At 38.7% G+C, this 16,027-nt stretch overlaps 1 protein-coding gene across 6 annotated transcripts in view; it reads right to left on the reverse strand.

Moving 5' to 3' along the window:
- Positions 1-11,487: 11,487 nt before the first annotated feature.
- Positions 11,488-16,027, reverse strand: part of LOC110255479 (uncharacterized) — a 109,267-nt gene continuing 104,727 nt past the window's right edge. For 5 of the 6 annotated variants that reach the window (XR_014815914.1, XR_002335844.2, XR_014815915.1 and 2 more), the window contains one exon: positions 11,488-12,951. Coding sequence is in view for 3 of the 6 variants with exons in the window: in XM_084977172.1 (XP_084833298.1) it covers positions 12,931-12,951 (21 nt within the window). In the remaining 3 variants the exon portion in view is untranslated. Of the gene's footprint in view, positions 12,952-14,998; positions 15,155-16,027 lie in introns of those variants that run through there. The other variant, XM_084977171.1, reaches the window with a different exon arrangement.

A 16,027-nucleotide genomic window follows, 5' to 3' on the forward strand; every position in this document is an offset into this window, starting at 1 on the left:
AACTGACCTCTGAAGCTTGAGTCTCAGCACACCAGCCCCTACCCACGCATCTCAGGTTCTGGTGTCTGGGGGCAGTGGTACTGATGGTTTGTGTGGCTCTCTGCTTTTTCCTCCTCAGTCCAGCTGCTGTGTTTTCTTTGAGGCTTTGCGATCCCTCCATCTTGGCTGATCTCCCTGTCACTTAGGTGGCTTTCCAGGGTGTGGGTTCCTTTCTTCTTTCACAATTCCCTCTCAGGAATTCTGGTCCTGCCCTGAATCCTTTTTTTTCTCTTCTCCTTTTTCCTTTTGTTCTACCCAATTATGTGGAGGGTTTCTTGCCCTTTTTGGAGGTTTAAGGTGTTCTGCCAGCATTGAGCAGATGTTCTATGAAAATCATTCTACATGTTCTACATGTAGATGGTTTTTTTTAATGTGTTTGTGGAAGAAGGTGCATGCATGTCTTACCCCTCAGCCGTCCTGATCCTACCTCCTAAATTTTATTTTATTTTTTTTAAGGCTGCACCTGCAGCATATGGAAATTCCCAGGCTAGGGGTCAAATAAGAGCCGCAGCTGCCAGCCTATACCACAACCCCACCAATGCAGAATCTGAGCTGTGTCTGCAAACTACATCACAGATCATGGTAACACCAGATCTTAACCCACTTGGCAAAGCCAGGGATCAAACCCATATCCTCATGGATACTAGTCAGGTTCATTACTTGCTGAGCCATGATGGAAACTCCCCCATGTCCTAAATTTTGGATATTACCCATTATCACATATGGAATGGAGATATTTTCTCTCATCCTGTATGTGCCTTTCCATTTTGTTTATTATTTCATATGCTCTGCAGAAGCTTTTTAGTTTGATGTCACACTTTATTTCTGCATTTGTTCTCTATGCTTTTGGTATAATACCCAAAAAAATCATTGCAAAGCCCCAAATCAAAAGTTTTCCCCTAAGGTTTCTTGTGGGGGGGGGTTGCAGTTTGGGGTCTAACATTTGGGTTTTTAATACTTTTTAAATTCATTTTTGGTGTATGGTTTTAGATAAGGGTCCAGTTTTATTCTTTTGCATGTGGATATTGAGTTTCTCAAATATACTCTTTCCTTGACAAGATTATTTGACTGGATATACTTGAGTTTATTTCTGGGATCTCTTTTCTGTTCCATTGCTCTGTGTGTTTCTTTTTATGCCAGTACCATGAGGTTGCTTCAGGCTTCACAATTGTATGGAGGATGGTAGGCTTGCTTCCAGGGGCAAAGATGAACCTTTCTCCCACCAAGTGTCTGGGCAAGCAGAACTACTTGCAGACCATAGCTGAGAGGGACTCAGGCTGAGTTATAGAGCAATTTCAGGATCTTCTATGAGACTGAGGGTGATAGGCCTACCTCAGGAGAGATGGATGGGAAGAATATATGGTTATGTCTCCTGACTGCTTCTTTGATGGGCAGAATTGCCTCAAGATCTCAGCTAAGAGAGGCTGGAGTCAGGTCCCAGGACCAATGTCACCAGTCCTATTACCCAAGACACCTCTGGGCATGACTCCTGTCGAGTCCCTAGGTGGATAGTCCTAGTGGCAGGGTGAAGGCCAGATGGGGCTCTAGCCAATTTTGCAGGGGAACAGTACTATTTCTGGGTCTGTATCTAGGACCATGGTTGGTGAGACAGCCACCTGGGCATGGGCCTGGCTTCCCAAAATCCCCTTCCTCAGTCTTGGGCTCCATCTAGGTTTCACATGGGTTTTCTACATGGGTCCCAAAGTTCCCACAAAGACACTTTTGTCTATGGATGACTGCTAAATTATTATTGCTGAGGGGGCATAGGAGCAGGGGGCCTCCTATTTTGCCAGCTGGCTGACATCACCACTCTAATTTCTTATTTTTGTATTTGATGTAACAGCCTTAGAAAAAAAATCTTGACAATTAATTTTAAATTATATATTTATTAATGTAAATGAAGGAGCTTGCTTGGCACACTGACAGCACATAACAAGCTCTTCATGATTATTTTGACACTTATATTAGCTAAGCAACAATAATAAGAAAATGATTCCTTATCAAGCACAAAATAATATCCATGTATGACATGGTTAAGTATTTAAGTAATTCTCTTTATTTTAAATGATTTTTTTTCCATTATAGCTAGTTTACATTATTTCATCAACTTTATACTGTACAGCAAGGTGACCCAGTCACACATACATATATATGTTTTTTTTCTCATATTACGATGCTCCATCATAAGTAATAGACATAGTTCCCAGTGCTATACAGCAGGATCTCATTGCTTATCCATTCCAAAGGCAGTAGTTTACATCTATTAACCCCAAATTCCCAGTCCATCCCACTCCCTCCCCCTCCCCCTCGGCAACCACAAGTCTCTTCTCAAGTCCATGACTTTCTTTTCTGTGGGAAGGTTCATTTGTGCCATATGTTAGATTCCAGATATAAGTGATATCATATGGTATTTGTCTTTCTCTTTTTGACTTATTATTTCACTCAGTATGAGAGTCTCTAGTTCCATCCATGTTGCTGCAGTAATTCTCTTTAAAAATAGTAAAACTGATTTGAAAAGAGATAGAAAGAGTAAGTAATCAGGGAAAGATTCTAGAAATAAAAGACCAGCCCTCAGGCCCAAATCAACCAAAGTTCTAATCCAAATTAAGACAAGAAAGCAGTTTTTAAAATTCAAAACCATAGCAGGCATAATAATTTAATAAATTAAGTGATCATTTTCATAGATCTTTTCATAGATCATTTCATAGATCTACCTGCAACTTCGTAGAAATTTCTCAGCAAAACTTATTCCAATCTTAATAATGTTTTATCCTACTTATTTTCTTCTTTTGTTGTTAGTTGGCTCTACTTTTGTGTAATTATGCTACTCTTATATGAGGACTTCCACATTAGATAATGCAGAACTGCTGTACTGTGTGATTATTGTGAAGGTGGGTTGTAGCCCAATGTTTCCTTTCCATTTTACTCCTCACTAGCCAGTACTGAGAGAATGGTAACCAGCTTTAATATACTGGGTTTAAACAAACATCTATGTTGAAAAACTCATTACTGAAGCTAGCTACAAAGAAAATAATGTACTAATTTTAAAAAATAAAAATCCAAACAAATACATTAGAAACATTTTACCCATAACAGTATGACTTGAAACTTGGACTTCTCTGATTCTAATGGCCTCTCTCATTCTAACAAAGACAAATTTTAAGGAGGAGTAACTTCCAAAGACAAGGACTGCTGGGGAAAATCCTAAAACATTGCTCCTGAGCATTTATCTTTACAGCAGCCAGAATACAATTCTCAATTGGCTTTAGCTGTCCAAACCAACACAAAGAGATTATAAAAATCCAGGAAATTCATTTAAATAGAAGCACATTTCGGAATACCTACTATGTGTTGGGCCCTGCTGGCCTCTGGAAATAAAGAAATGATTATAGCATTTACATGTTGATATTGAAGTTTACACATTTACTCAAACCCTGATACCAAGTCAGAGAAATAAATTGTCAATATCTTTTTTTTTTTTTTTGTCTTTTTTTTTTTTTTGCTATTTCTTTGGGCCGCTTCCGAGGCATATGGAGGTTCCCAGGCTAGGGGTCTAATCGGAGCTGTAGCCACCGGCCTACGCCAGAGCCACAGCAACGCAGGATCTGAGCCGCGTCTGCAACCTACACCACAGCTCAGGGCAACGCCAGATCGTTAACCCACTGAGCAAGGGCAGGGACCGAACCCGAAACCTCATGGTTCCTAGTCGGATTCGTTAACCACTGCACCACGACGGGAACTCCAAATTGTCAATATCTAAAGGATATTCCCAAATGTTTTCATTAACATAACAACTCAGTCATCATTTGTACTTCAGTAATAATGAACAGTCATTTATTAAGCTTCCACAGCATTCTAGACACTGAAATCCACCTAAATATATAAAACTCTCACTTACTGTCATGGTGATATTGGGAATAATGGTCGCAAGATCCTAAGATGGTCCTAAGACCAAGGATCCTAATGGTACTAAAATCTCTCATCCCTAATTCATGATCTGTAAAAAAAAAAAAAAAAAGAAAAGAAAAAGAAAAGAAAGAAAAAGGCGCTATGTACATTTAAATGCTTTATTTCATTATATTAAAAGAAAATTTACACATGAAGACTACTGAGTATTCTCTATATACATACCGCTATTTGTCCTTAAGTCTGGGGTTTCCTTTACTTGGCGTGAATTATAGGAGAGGTGCCCAACACTCAGACCAAGTCAGGTATTCTAGCTTATGGTAGTATTGGAGAGAAAAGTGCATAAACCAGAGGATGTCATTATACCAGTGACAATGGAGGAGAAAATATCCAGCGCTGACAGCCCTGCTCACTTGCAAGCTGATTGGTGTCAACATGTAGAGCAGTACAGACAGAATGGCTTAAGAAGGGGTTTGCTGCATCTGGCAAGAAAGGAAGTGTAACAGCAAAAAGAGAACAAATATTGTATGTCTGTGTTTGCTCCACCTAGGAAAAGCAGACACAATGAATCTACAGTATGTATAGAGAAGGAACTAACCACATGTATTAATACAGTCTTTGTGCCTCAGCTATAAAACAAGTTCTGGGCTTGTAGTTAAAGTGGCTGCACAGATGGGGCCTTCTCCCCTTTCTTTGCAATATTCCATATTCTAATTATGACTTGCACTACTTCTGGCACAAAAGCAAGGCCACTGATGTGGCCCAAGAGTAGGCATGATAAAAAGCCAGGTCCATGAACTCGTGTGACTGCTCTTTTCCACTTCCCTTCTCCTCTCTCAGCTAATGCAGTCTGTGTTTTTGACAGCATTTGGAATTTTTCAAGCTGTCTCTGGTTGCTTTTCACTCACTGAAAAAAAAAGAATATCAGATCTTCAGAAGTAACTCTATAGTTACTGGCAGGAGAAAAGCACAGACTGGTTGAAAATGTGGTATAAAACCCCACAAGCATATATAAGTGTTAATAATTGATTATAGTAAAAAGGATCTTGTAAGAGCTAATGGAATTATCCACTATTCTATGTAAAATCCAAGTGCAAAATCTACATTATGGGTGACAGGTTTCCCCACTTCAATGGTACTTCATTTTGGCCCTAAATATTTTAGGTTTTCCATTTAAGACCATAAAGGAATAACATCAAGTTAATGAAAATTACTAAATAAGATGGTCTAAATCATCTTACTATGTTTCTATTATTTATAGTGGGAGACTTCTAACTTTTCTGTATAAATTTATGTTTAATTATTGAGTGTCAGAAGATACACTGAACTGTACCCTAACATTCCATCAAGCTCTTAGGAAGAACAAGTGTTCTTAACGATGAGTGAGTCTCATTTAAACTATGTAACTGTAAATATAGGAAAGTCTCCTACACAATTTGTACTTAAGTTTTAGCTTTTTGAATATAGTACTAACATAATTCTGAAGTAGATACTCTCCTATTATAATGTAGTCTTTTTTGAACATTTCAAATTATTTTTTCTCTTTTTCTCTCAGAGTCATTTGTTTTCATGAAATTTCAGTACTTTGGTCATTTGGTAATCTGGAGCATCATTATATTTATTCATTCATTCAGTTATTCATTCATCAAATATTTACTGAGTGCCTGGAAATACAGTAGTTATCACACCAGAATGAAACCCATACTCTACCGAAAAGAGATAGGTAATACATAAAATAAACACAGAAACTACATAGTAAGCTAGATACTGATAGGAATTATAGAGAAAAATAAAAGGAACAAAAAGAATAGGGAATGGGATTTTAAATAGGGTGGCCAGGAAATGCTTCACTGAGAAGCCTAGTTATCCTTCAGTAGTAGAAACAGACAGAAATCTAGTCATGTGCATTTATGGTAGAAAAATGTGGAGGAAACAACCACAAAAGCTTTGAAGGCAGATTATTCATGGAATGTGAGAAGAAGAGCAAAGTGGCCAATATAACCAAAATGGAGCAACAAGCAAAGATGATCACAGAATTGTAACCAGGACCAGATCAATGTAAGGTCTTTAGCTTTTATTCTGACTGAGATGAGAAGCCATTGGATGGTTTATGTAGAAAAGTGACATGTTTGAATTTATGCTTTGTAAGTCATTTATATTGATATAAACTGTTGGCTTGACAAAGGCGTAAATGAGAATACTAGCTAGAAACGTTAAAATTATTCATTCAAGATATGATGACTTGGACTAAGTTGATAAGAATGAAGGGAGTATAAATAGTTGGAGTATAGATGTTTATTAAAGGTAGATGAGCAGTACTTAGTGATCGATTGAAAGATGGTTATGAGGAGAAAAACTGACTCCTCAATTTGGGGCTTGGCAAATTAAATGTGGAGTTAGCATTTGCTGATATGGAGAAGATTCTGTGAAGAACAGATTTGGAGAGAAGTGTAAGAGCATGATTTTGAGCTTGTTAAGTTTGAGGTGCCTTTTAGATATTTAAATAGAGAGATCTTGAGTTTAAAGAAGAGGTCCATGATGGAGATAACCATCTGGGAGGTGTCTGTGAAGAAGTGATTTTTGAAGTCATGTGCAAGATGGGATTGCCAAGATAGTGAATGTAGGGGAGAGAAGACTCTGAGAACTTAGTCCTGGTGCATTCCAGTGATTCCTGGTCAGGGGAATTAAGAGACACCCTCAAAGAAGTCTTAGCTGAAACAGCCAGTGAGAAAAAAGAAAACTTGAAGTTTGGAGTGTCCTGGAATCCACATGGGGAAACTTTCGAGGATGAGGGAGTAATCAAATGTATCAAATTCTGATGATGGGTCAGGTGAAATGATGAGTAAGAATGGATTTGGTTTTAGCAATATGGGGGTTATTGGTGATTAGATAATAGCAATTTCATTAGAGTGGTGAGCTCAAAAGCTTGACTGAGAGAGGCTATAAGAAAGGAGAATTGAGGACTGTTAATTTAGACAACATTTTGAAAGTTTTTTTATGTAAAAAATGAGAAATTTGGTGGTTGAATGGAATGATAGAGACAATATAATCCTTTTCCTTTCTTCATACGGGAGGAATAAGAACATGGTTATTATAAATGATCTGGTAGAAAGTAAAGGGAAATAATATAGGTGCAGAACAAAGTCTCAAAGTGGGAAAGTAAGCAACTGACCCTTAAGTCAGCCATTGCCAAAGGAACAGATGCAAGGAGGTGGTTAGTTATTATGTCAGGGTTTTGTGGAAGCTCATTTCTGTATGTTTCTATTTTACCTGAAGGCAAGGTCATTAGCTGGGAGTTAGGATTTAAGAGGAAGTTTTAGAAGTTTGAGGAGAAAAGGTAGGAAATATTTTTCAGGGGGCGTGGGAGAATGAATGGACTTGGGATATATAATATGATTACCAGGCAGCATTAAGAGCCCACTTGAGATTAGCAGTCATAAATTTAAAGGAAGACAATTGTTAGAGTTGTGTTTTTCTGCAGCCATATTCAGCTGTATGGGAGCAGATGTGGAGTAGGAAAAGAGATGGATTTAACCATGGATTAACCATAGTTGGAATGCAAGACAGATACAATACAAGGAAAGAGATAGAGAATAATTATAATGATGGCTCATGCAGTGTTAGGTGAATAAGAAGGAGAATTTATAAGGGGGACAATGAAAAAGTGGTTTGATTAACTGATTTTGGCCTGTATGACATATAAATATGCATGAACTGAAAAGACAAAAGGTAATACTCATGGAGAGAGATTCCTAAAATTGCAATTTTTGGAAATTTAAGAGTTATTAGTAAAAAGAACAGTATGGTATACAGAGTTCCTTTGTGTCACAGTAGGTTAAGGATCCAGTGTTGTCACTGAAGTGGCTTGGGTTCTCCGGCTGCTGCTGAGGTGCAGGTGCAGCAAAAAACAAACAAACAAACAAAACTCTAGATGGTATAACCTTTGTACTGACTGTCTTATATAGGAGATGGAAAGTGATCACTTCAGAAAAGAGGAGCTCAAGGCACCAAGAAGCTGGTTTGAAGGATCATCTACATAGATTTTGAAATAAACAAGAATTAAGACAGTAATAGTTTAGGAGAGAGTGACTTTTATCTAAGAGTTAAACTCTTAAAGGAGAAAAGGAAAGTGATTTAGAGGCCTGTAAATGAGTCCAACAAGGAAGGGTAATATGAACTCTCACAGCATGAGCTTTAAAGTGGGAAGAAGTGATGAAAGGAGAAGAAAGAATTGCCTGTACATGACAATGAGGAACAAATGTATCAGTCCCATCTCCAGGGCCAGGGGTGGGAGAGTGTAGGAAAGAGCCACGAATTCAGAGGACTCCTGACAAAACGGTATCCTTAAGAAAGACCCAGTTTCACTTACAGGTGTGATTCTTCACCTTGGCTGCTCATCTCATAAATAGATTAGATAGGTAATAGAATAGATAAATAATAGGTAGATAGGTAATAGATATATAGGTAGGTAGGTACATAGATAGATAGATTTAAATACCTATTTTTCAGTTTTATTTTTAAAACTTTCCCCAAAACTTCTCATAGAAAGCTGACCCTATGATTAAAACAATTTTTCAGTCAATTAAATTCCATGAATGACATTACTTACACTGTCTATTATGTAGTAAGAAAAGTATCCACAGTCATGCACATAATCAGTTTTCATTGTCCCAGAAGAATTAATCAAACATAATTAGGCAGGAAATAATCTCACCTAAACATTCTTTTGGTATGAAGGAGGAATTCTCCAACAATAATAAAGACTAATCCTTCTTCATATGTAACAATGAAGTTATGGAATTCTTTGTGTCACTGATACAATTTTGAGATGGCTGCTGATACAACCACAGGGGGGCCATGTAGTCACATAGAACTGGATGTCCACGCTGCCTCTATTACAGGCACTGTATCCAAGAAGACCTAGAAACACCACAGTAGCCTACCATATTTGTGAGAAAAGCTGTGTTTATATCATCCTTATAAGATATTGTGGTAGGTACTTCATTGTAAATTAATGTACAATTGCTGCTGGAGAAAAAGTTCAAATGTTTAATTACAAGAGATAAAAGAGCCAATTCAAAACTATTGTTAAGGTTCAATGTTTTATCATTTTAAAATTAATTCATTTATTCCTTCAAGACAACAGGTTATGAGTATCTAATATATGCGAGGCACTCTGCGGGCTAATGGGCACACAGCAGTGAATTAAATTCTAACTTCCCATATTTTACATTCTTCTCCACTCTGGTGAAAAGTCTTTTTTATTCACCACCCAAAAAGCAAAATATATGAATGCACCCAGGTAAATATAGGGGGTTAGGAATTAACTTTCAATTGGATATTTCCTACTAAAATTATTTCCTGATATCCTTTGTCAAGATTAAACATATATAGGAGTCTTACAAAACTGGGAATGAGAACTCACAAACTCAGAGAAAAACCAGTTTCTTAATAAATTTCTTGTGATGTGTAGTTTCAAAAATCAGAAACAAATGTTTCTGTCACCCCTTACAAGTGGACGAGCCAGTTAAAATCAACTCATACGTCTTAGTTTTTTTTTTAAGATGAATACTAAGAACATAGATAAGAGTAAATAAGAACAAGAGAGATGTGAGGGTTTAAAAATAATAAAATATGGCCATAATTCCTCTGAGAGGAAGAGCTAAGACAAAATAGAGTGGTGTTGAAGAAAGAAATGAAAATCCCTGAGGCAACCCAGCAAAGGAAGAAGAGGTTCTCTTAAAGTATAAATGGGCCTTTGTTGAATTTTAACAAGCCCTCAAAGGACAGATTCCTGGAGATGTCTGAAGTTCTTCATTTAATGTGAAAATACTTTACACTTTCCTTTAAACAAAGAAATCACCCCACTGGCTAGGAGCCAGTGCTTGCACATTTTTTGAGGCACCACAGGAAAAGAGAAAAGAAGAAAGAAGCCAAGCACTTCCACATTCACCCTAGGGGAAGAATGTGCCCCACTTCCCAGAGTTCTAATCAGTGGCAGTTCTGGATCCTGATTAATGAGTCTTTCCATGCTCCTGGCTCTGCTGCCCCCACTGCTGCTCTACAGTTTCAATTTTCACCCCAAATCTGGAAGTGGCTCCTCAGTGAAGAAAGCCCTAAGATGATGTGGAGGGAATAAAAGGGAAATGCAGATATTAGAGCTACCTGACCAGCAGGAAATTTGAACTGTATCAACTGAGATGGCCCAAAGAGCTGTTGAAATGTAAGATAATGTTCAGAACAGGATTACTATGCCATGAGATCTTTTGGGGGGTGGGGAGCAGAGTTTGAACTAAAAGTTTACAAGTCAGTGTGGCACAGCATCTCTTTTCCATTGCCTCCTGCTCTGGGTGGGGGCTTCTTTGAGTCATAGCTGCAGTGAAGTTTTTGATTTAACTTGCTAAAAAGGACTTTCTGTGTCCTTTGGGTGGCTGAGCTGGGACGGCTTTCCTCTGGGTTATGATTTATTTACTTATGTGAATATGATATTCATGGATACCTATGAACACCTACATTTCATATTGTCTGAGCTTTGTAAATATAAAATAAATAAATCTCCACAACAGGGCTATCTGGCAGAAACAGAAGCACAAGGAATGTCTGATATTCACTCATGGTCCCACAGCTTGGAAATGATGGTCTGGGCCCCAGACTGTGCTCTTAGGCACTCAACCATTAGCATCTCCTTTACAAGAGAACCCTTGATTTGAGCACCAATTGTCATTTTTCAGAGGTGTATAGATGTCCCTTTTGCCATGGGCAAAGCCCACTGAAATGCTCTGGAAAAGTAAGATGGAGTGTAGGTGATAAGATCTTCGCTCCCCTTTTGTCATTGGTCTTATTTCACTTTGCTATAAGGGGCTGTGTGCAGAGCCTTGTACCTAACACATAGAATTATAGTCCCCAGGGCAGAACTGCTCCCTTGGATACCCCAATTTCTCAGGCTCACATGCAGAAGCTCTGAACCTGGCATTGCAGTCTGGAGCATAAGCAGCACAGCTTGTGCACTAGGACTCCACCCCCTCCTCTCCTGCTCTGCTGTGGAAATCCCTATAAAGCAGCCCCATCTATGGCCTAGGGGGAGAGCTAGTGCTCTGGAGCCCAGACTTGCTCTCCATTCTCTAATCAAAAAATAAATTTGCCTTTTTTTTAATCTTTTTTATTTATTTCCTCTCTGATCTTTTTTTAAAAAAAAATATTATGGCTGATTTACAATAGTCTGTCAATTTCTGCTATACAGAAAAGTGACAAATGCTCATGTTATCTTCCATTATATTCCATCACAAGTGATTGGATATAGTTCCCTGTGCCATACAGCAGGATCTCATTGCTTATCCACAACAAATGTGAGAGTTTGCATCTACTAACAACAAACTCCCAGTCCATCCCACTTCCTCCCCCTTGGCAATCACAAGTCTGTTCTCCATGTCCCTGAGTTTGTTTCTTTTCTGTAGATAAGATCATTTGTGCCATATATTAGATTCCACATATAAGTGATATCATATGGTATTTGTCTTTCTCTTTCTGACTTAATTTACTTAGTACGAGAATCTCTAGTGCCATCATGTTGCTGCAAATGGCATTATTTTGTTGTTTTTTTATGGCTGAACAGTATTCCATTGTATATATGTACGACATCTTCTTAATTTGTTCATCTGTCAAGGGACATTTGGGTTGTTCCCATGTCTTGGCTATTGTGAATAGTGCTGCAGTGAACATTGGGGTACACATATCTTTTTGAATGAAAGTTTTGTCCAGATATGTGCCCAGGAGTGGGATTGCTAGATCATGGTAGTTCTATATTTAGTTTTCTGAGGTACCTCCATGCTGTTTTTCACAGTGGTTGTACCAATTTACATTCCTATCAACAGTGTAGGAAGGTTCCCTTTTCTCCACACCGTCTCCAGCATTTGTTATTTGTAGACTTATTAATGATGGCCATTCTGACAGGTGTGAGTTGGTACCTCATTGTAGTTTTGATTTGCATTTCTCCAATATTTAGTAATGTTTATCATTTTTTCATGTGTCTATTGGCTACCCATATGTCTTCTTTAGAGAAACGTTTAGGTCTTCTGTCCATTTTTCAACTGTGGTGTTTGAATTTTTGCCATTAAAAGTTGTATGAGTTGTTTGTACACTTTAGTGATTAAGCCCTTGTTGGTTATCAGTCTCATTGTACTGGTTTGAATGATACCAGGTAGGAGGAGCCTTCTTAGGGACCAATTTGAGAGGGGCGGTAACACTTTCAAGAGAAACTGACATTTTTATAAAAGTAGAAAAGAAAGGAGTATCTAAGAATGCAAAAAAGAACAGTAGTTAAAGAGTTAAGACTGAGTTTTATCCCTTCTTAGGCCTGTTTCTTGGCTGTGTGATCTTGGACAAGTAGCAACCTTATCTGTTAACTGGGGATAGTGATAGGGGGTTTACTTAAAGGTTAAGTGAGATGATGCATATTAGGACAAGAACATTATAATAGTGACAATTAATTTAATGTCTTTAACGTATATTGCCCACAAGTAACCTCATAGTAAATTCACCCCAATGGAACCTAAAGTTTTTCCTTGTTTCACCCCTAGAATATATATTAGAAGATTGTTTTATATAGCTCAAGGATTAGAAAATGACAAGCATATTTTCAGTTACAAAAAAGAATTGTGGGTGTTCCCGTCGTGGCTCAGTGGAAATGAATCTAACTAGAATATATGACGACACAACTTTGATCCCTGGCCTCGTTCAGTCAGTTAAGGATCCTGTGTTGCTGTGAGCTGTAGTGTAGGTTGTAGACACGGCTTAGATCTGGCACTTCTGTGGCTGTGGTGTAGGCCAGCAGCCCCGGCTCTGATTCATAGCTCTAATTCCTGTCATGGCTCAGAGGAAACAAATCTGAATAGTATCCATGAGGATGCAGGTTCGATCCCTGGACTCACTCAGATCTGGCATTTCTGTGGCTGTGACATAGGCCAGCAGCTCTGATTCTGGGAACCCTCATATGCTGTGGATACATTCCTAAAAAGACAAAAAAAAAATTGTGAAAATTAATTTTTGCATATCCAAACTCTGGCAACAAGCCAACAATATGAAAGAAATAATTAAACTTGGAAAAAATAGAGAACCAGCTGACTGAGGTAAATCAGCACAAGTAATGCCTCCTTCTTTGTTTGCTCCCCACATTGTCCCGCAGTCTTAGATTTTTGTCTGGGCTATTTGTAGTCACTGTGTTCCTGGAACAGCAGTTGCTTGGAGCTCAGCATTGTGGTTTCTAGCACCAAAGGGAGCTTTATGACCAGATCACTCTAAGTCACTCTGTTTCAAGCTACCCAAGACTTTGGGGTTAAGAAGAATGGTAGAGGACTTCTATAATTTAATACTAGGTTTTGTTTTTTTTTTTTAATTTTTTCCATTGGAGCAATTCAGTGCACATTATGTGTGCACATGTGTTCCAGTACAGATGGAGACTCAAATGACTATCAGACCCTTTGGTGTGAGTTCAAATTTCCTGAAGGTGTTGGAATGTCTGTAAAACATCGGATGCCCTTTGCTTGAGGTTTTTTTTTTTTTTTTTTCCTAAAGTAAATATAGTTTAATTCTCTGCTGATTTGAAATCTCACTTTATTTAGGGAAAGACATGACAGTATCTTTGAAAAATCATTCATAAAAAAAGTTTTTGAGTTTCTGGCAGGTAACTAACTGACTTTCATATTCAAAAGTTAGATCTGATTTGTCTATAATCAAAGACCAGCCATTTTGTTTGTGTGTATTCCCTCCCCCCCACAAAAAAAAAAATCTAAAATCTTTATTCTTGTTCCAATACTATTAGTCATATTTTTAAAAAAATTATTGGTGAGCTGCTGTCATCACTCTTACAATGCATTTTTCCTACTTAAGCTTCAGAAAGTTTTTTCAGGGCGGCTTGGACAGTGTTATCAATGTAAGTGCTGGGGTTTTTTGTTTTGTTTTGTTTTGTTGTCTATTTGCCTTTTCTGGGGTGGCTCCCACAGCATATGGATGTTCCCAGGCTAGGGGTCTAATTGGAGCTATAGCCTCCAGCCTACGCCAGAGCCACAGCAGCATGGGATCTGAGCCGCCTCTGCAACCTACACCACAGCTCATGGCAATGCCAGATTCTTAACCCACTGAGCAAGGCCAGGGATCGAACCCGCAGCCTCATGGTTTCTAGTCAGATTAGTTAACCACTTCGCCACGACGGGAAATCCAGTGCTGGGTTTTATTTCTAAGCCTTTCAATAACTGTAGAGTAGCTTCCTCATTTTAAACTAATCCCATTTGTAGAGAGAAAAGAACCCTCCGCCAAGGTTGTGCTTTAAGTAGTGGATTCTACAAGCAGTGGCTTCCACCAACTACCTTTGTAGCTGAGAATCAAAATGTAAAGAAAATGCTCTGAGAAGATGAGGATTTGGGCCAGACACAATCTTCGGTTCATTCGTAACCAGAAACTGAAAACACAAACGTATCCATCAGTTAAAAAATCATTAGCAGCCAACTTTCAGGGTATGCTGAATATGTAGGTGCTTATATGTTTTAATGTGCATATGCATATTATGTTTGCCCAGTTATTCCTCTGCATAAGTTCTCTTGCTCCCTATTCCTTGGCAGAAATTCTACCATTAGAATTACTACTATGGATTCCGAAAGAAAGACTAAAGCAGTGCCCCTGTGGCAATATAATACTCTGTCACTCAGGGTGGGCTAAGTCATGCAGTGACAGCACATAATCTCCATGTCACAGTGACCTAAAGTCGTTGCTTTTGTTTTTTTATGTGACATGTCCATCATGACGAGCTTCTGCTCACCATCAACATTCAGGGACTTTTCTCATCATCATTCAAAAGAGAAAAGGATCCCTAAAGGTTCTGGAAGTCATAGTTAGGTGCTCAGATCTCCAGAATGACACTTATCACTTGTAGTTACAATTCATCTATCACCACTGATTACCTGGCCTCCACAACCACAACCATGGGTCAGCAAGCACATCCAATATGTGCCTGAAGTGGTGGGAACCTGAAAGCATTTGATCAGAGTACTAAAGACTCCCAAGAATTACCTCAAAGAGGAATTCTGAATTTGGAAACTGCCTTTACTTTCTGACTCCAGGAATTCTTGAGATTAAGTGCTTCGTGAGCAGAGGGGAAGTAGAGCAAACCTCATTAGGTTGAGAGACTTCATGGAATGGAAGTCAGAGGGAGAAGACCCTGTTTGTTTGGAAGCAAAGAGTAGATGTTAGAAAGGCAAAAATGGAGTTACCTTCATGGCTCAGCTGTTAGCAAACCCGACTAGGATCCTTGAAGATGTGGGTTCCATCCCTGGCCTCTCTCAATGGATTAAGGATCTGGCTTTCCTGTGAGCTGTGGTGTGGGTCAGACATGGCTCAGATCCAGCATTGCTGTGACTGTGTCATAGGCCAGCGGCTACAGCTTCAATTTGACCCCGAGCCTGGGAACCTCCATATGCTGTGGGCGCAGCCCTAAAATAGAAAAAAATTTTAAAAAAGGCAGAAGTAAGAGGGAGATCAGTTTGCTATGCAACTTTGCTCATAGAGAAGTTTTGCTTAAAACTACATTGTTGCAATTAATATCACAGTTTTTATGTAAATATACTTTAAAAAAACAGAATAATTGGGAGTTCCCATAGTGGCGCAGTGGTTAACCAATCCAACTAGGAACCATGAGGTTGCGGGTTCGATCCCTGGCCTTGCTCAGTGGGTTAACGATCCGCCGTTACCGTGAGCTGTGGTGTAGGCTGCAGACGCGGCTCAGATCCCATGTTGCTGTGGCTCTGGCGTAGGCTGGCAGCTACAGCTCCGATTCAACCCCTAGCCTGGGAACCTCCATATGCCGTGGGAATGGCCCAAGAAATGGCAAAAAGACAAAAAGACAAAAAACCAAACAAACAAAAACCCCAAAATAATTGTATGTGAAGAGATTATCACAAAAAATGTTATATATTTGTGGACTACCCAAAATAACAAAGCCAGATCATTTATTATTTGCTTATCATCAAAAGAAAATAGCTGAAATTCGAAATATGCATATGCTAAGGTTTATATATACAAGTTTCTCAGGTTG

Source organism: Sus scrofa, chromosome 9, assembly GCF_054392235.1.
Source record: "Sus scrofa isolate SSC_HxYL_T2T_F1_AM1 chromosome 9, Sscrofa_HxYL_maternal_Yorkshire_Landrace_v2.0, whole genome shotgun sequence".
Lineage (NCBI taxonomy): Eukaryota > Metazoa > Chordata > Mammalia > Artiodactyla > Suidae > Sus > Sus scrofa.